General features: G+C 36.0%; 1 protein-coding gene across 1 annotated transcript; it reads left to right on the plus strand.

Annotated features, from left to right (window-relative positions):
• Nucleotides 1-328: 328 nt before the first annotated feature.
• On the plus strand, nucleotides 329-3,376 carry LOC106154558 (uncharacterized). Its single transcript, XM_013528951.2, has 6 exons — nucleotides 329-516; nucleotides 759-854; nucleotides 1,200-1,231; nucleotides 1,552-1,609; nucleotides 2,063-2,255; nucleotides 2,979-3,376. Exons 1-6 carry the CDS (start codon nucleotides 444-446, stop codon nucleotides 3,025-3,027), a joined length of 501 nt encoding a protein of 166 aa, XP_013384405.1. The 5' UTR covers nucleotides 329-443; the 3' UTR covers nucleotides 3,028-3,376.
• The last annotated feature ends 520 nt before the right edge of the window (nucleotides 3,377-3,896 follow it).

The following is a 3,896-nucleotide window of genomic DNA, read 5'->3' on the forward strand; positions in this document are numbered from 1 at the left end:
CGTGCATGGCCTTATGTATGTGGTTTAATTTATGAAGACTAATGATGACAATCATATATTAAAAGTAGAATTGCACAGTCAGTATAACTTTACGTGCCTGGTGTCAAAAGCGAAGTGACCCATTTTTTTCTTTCAAAAGGAGCCACATGACGCCGTTTCAACGTGTTGGCCACAACATTAGTGGTTCTCATTTGCCAATGGAATTAAAATTAACCCTAAGCATAACATCTAATCTCCAAAACTGTCAACTCATTTTGCAAACTAAGTTATACCAGTACATATACTACTATATCTTATCGCTCTCCCTGGTATACAATGCCATGTTTATCACATGGGAGGTCCGATATCACTGATCAGAGGCAAATATAAGAGCTGACCAGATAATAAGCAGATCATTTTTGGATAAAAATCCCCACTGTTTACAATCAAGGAAGAACGAGGAAATGTTGAAAGGCGTTATTCTATTGCTGGTGGTAGGTTTGGTCCACCATATCAGGGCGACTGAAAGTGACGACCGTAAGTAATAACAGAGGCATAACTAACGCAAAAGCTGTTCAGTTCGCGTTTGTTTGTATTGTTTCGGTAAGGAAGGGTGTTGGGAACGAGTGATTTCAGATGACTTAAGCCAATTTTCTTAATTGCATAAACATGAATATATCTAATGGCAATATCGGGTATGATAGAGCTAAGTAATGATCACAAAGTAGAGTACATGAGACTTGTCTCCATCCTGTGTGCCTGATTCTGTTTTTTTCCAGTTGGCAGCACCAAAGGGTGCACAGCGAAGGCGGACAAGGCACATTGCTGGGCACAATTTCGATATAAACAATGGCCAATCGATTTCAATGCTACAAGTGAGACTTGCAAATATTCACCTTACAACAAATTACAAAAACAATAATAATAATAATAATACTTAAAACCGCGTAACTTGTGAGGATGATGAGCCTGACGTGCAAAGACATTAAATCTTATTAAATTGTATTAGAGAACTGTTTATTATCAGATGTGACGCGTAAAGTAAAACCTACACGCACTGCTTATGTACGCCTCTTCTTTGCATATTTGTGTGCAATTAAATCCAGATGGTCACAAATGGAGAATTACGTAAATAATTGTCTAACTTCTTGAGTAAGTCCGTATCTTAAGCAAATGCAAATCGTCTTATACACTAATATCATTCTACAAATTGTTTTCAGTCGAAGTAAACTTGACACTGGTGTCTCCTCAGGTAAGTTCTAAATGTGTGCAAACCATATGCAAAAGACACTTATAGGAGCAGGCCATAGGCAGCAACTACACTGAACTTTCCTGAGGTCATCAAGGCGTTTAAATGTTATATTTTTTTTACTTTTCACCACCGCCCTCAACTCGGTAATTTAAATGCACATATATTAGTAAGTTTTATTGTTCCCTTAACCGTTTTTTTCCCTCAAGTACTAAAATTCATTCTGAGGTGTTAATCTTATTTATTTATTTATTTATTTATTTATTTATTTATTTATTTTATTTTATTTTATTTTATTTATTTATTTTTATTTTTGTAACTAGACACTTCGGCTGATACTGATTGGTGATCATAAAGAATTAAAGGACGTCACTTTACCCAGTAAGATTTTCTTATTCATTAAGAGCTTTCACTTAACCAAACCTACACTGTAATAGATCTGAGTTATTTTAAAAGTGTATGTGTTAAAAGATTAGAAATAATCAACTGTGAAAAGATATTGAATAAAAATATATAGTTTTTATTCACAATGGACAGTATCTTATTTTAACAGGAATGTGATTCAACATATACTGGTACTAGTACAGGCCCGTAGCCAGGAGGGGTTCGGGGGGTTCGAAAGAACCACCCCTTTTGTCAGGAAAAGGTCCATTTTGGGTAAAATTTCATTTAAGTACACGTAAGTTTCATTGTAAAAGGTCCATTTTTTCAGAAAAAGAACCCCCCTTTTGAATTTGCTGGCTACGGGCCTGTAGTATGATATACACCTAGACAACACACATTTTGATAATATATCCTTGCCACAGTCTGTATTGTAAAAAATTGTCTTTTAAGCTTCAAAAGTTCCGGATGCAGTTTGTGACGAAGTGTCTGACACGTCCATATGGTGCGTCAGTTTCAAACAGTGGTCTTCACAGAACGGAGGTCTATCAGCAAACACAATATTCACCTTCAAGCTGAAGTACGCTCCGCTCACCTCTACCATCAATGCAGGTTCTTGGGCATTATCTAAGAAACTCAGCTCAAGGTACGTTTCCATTTCAATCTCCACATGCATTAGAACCTACACTAAATCCATGGTGTAAAAACAGAATGAATACTTCTTTTTTTACATTTTGACAACTTTAACCTGGCATTCTATAGTACAAGCAGTAGCAGCTTTTAGTGGCAGATTCTGAAATTGGCTTCGGCTACAGGTTTGAGGTGTACGAGACTACTGTCTGATAGTTGAATCTCAGAGAAGAGAATGCTTAAGGAACTTTGGTGGGAATAAAAAGTTAAGAGGCGACCATATATCGTGTTAACAACTTAAAATACGACATTAGTAAAATTCGATTAATTTATTCAATCATTTCAAGTATTTCACCTACTTTTGAAGTTGCTATTATTTCATAGACTAAACAAAATGTAACTATGTCTTTACTATTGCAAATTTTCAAACACAATACAAGAAGATTTAATGCAATCAAACCATATAACATTAGGCTTTTTAAGATAGCGCTGCTTGTGACACCTCATTGTTATCAAGCACAACCCTTCAGTGTCACAGCTACCACATTGTGCCACATTTTTTTACGTTAAAAAAATATTTTTTTAAAAACCCGGTACCGACGACGAAACGTATATTGGAAATAATATCGCATCATTCCAAGTTAATGCCTCTCGCAAAGCATCTGCAAAACATCACATTGTATACAATGGTATACTCGTATCTTTATTATCCTTCTGCTTTTCTGTTTTATTTTTCAAGGTTACATTTCAACAAATATGTGCGCATGCGTGCAGAACCCAGTGTCTAATGGAGCATAGAATATACCAGAAGGCAGCTATACATATCCCAAGCCTCACGCTGAAACGCTGACAAGTTGTACAACACTTTTGACTGTGCGTGTACGCCAATTTACCCAGAATAGATTGACAACTGACCTTTGGCTGATGTGAAGAACCGCACCACATTAAATTTTGCCTAATGCAACGTGGTCCTAGAAAACCAACTCCACAATTACGTTCGATGTTACTTTCTGTTTTTATGGACTTTTTAGCTTGAAAGTAAAACTAGAAAAAGGGACTGAACATATTGATTTCGAACTTGCAAATATAGTGAAACATCATTCATAGTAAGCAAATAAATGTGATTTAATTAATAAAGCTTTTCAATCAGTTTTGTCAGCTGTGAAGGCTTAAAACTGTGGCCTTTTGCGCCATACATTATTTTACAAATGTTGTTATAAAATAGGCCTTAACGGTTTTTTCCGAGATGTTGGTCAAATTTAATATCAAGCTTGCCTGAAAATCGTTATTCAAATACATCTATTTTATCGCTGCTGGAAACCCATAACACTCTAATAATCGGGTACAATATGCAATGCGATGCATGCACCGTTGTATGAACTTGTATCTCTTCCGCAACACAATGTTTTATGTAAGAATACGTAATTGAGAAAGTGAATGGGGGATATTTAAATTTTGATAACGTGCACCTTGCTCCAAGAGTGCATTAACTGAATCACCCGTCTGATAAACTGACGAAGCAGTTATTTGAATGATGACTCAGTTCTACAATACCCTCTACCAGGGACGCATATTATATATGTGGACTGTTTCTCTGACGGGTAAAGAATTACCGTCAATTTAAGCAGAGACATGTACTGGGCAATCTGTGGATATC

The sequence above is a fragment of the Lingula anatina genome, chromosome 2 (genome assembly GCF_051362555.1).
Source record: "Lingula anatina isolate TDL-2025a chromosome 2, LinAna3.0, whole genome shotgun sequence".
Taxonomy (NCBI): domain Eukaryota; kingdom Metazoa; phylum Brachiopoda; class Lingulata; order Lingulida; family Lingulidae; genus Lingula; species Lingula anatina.

Excerpts from the sequence above, each read along its gene's own strand:
- LOC106154558 (XM_013528951.2), top strand. The coding sequence starts at position 444 with ATGTTGAAAGGCGTTATTCTATTGCTGGTGGTAGGTTTGGTCCACCAT. Across the intron at positions 517-758 it reads GGCGACTGAAAGTGACGACC|TTGGCAGCACCAAAGGGTGC; the intron begins GTAAGTAATAAC and ends GTTTTTTTCCAG. Across the intron at positions 2,256-2,978 it reads TCTAAGAAACTCAGCTCAAG|GTTACATTTCAACAAATATG; the intron begins GTACGTTTCCAT and ends TTATTTTTCAAG.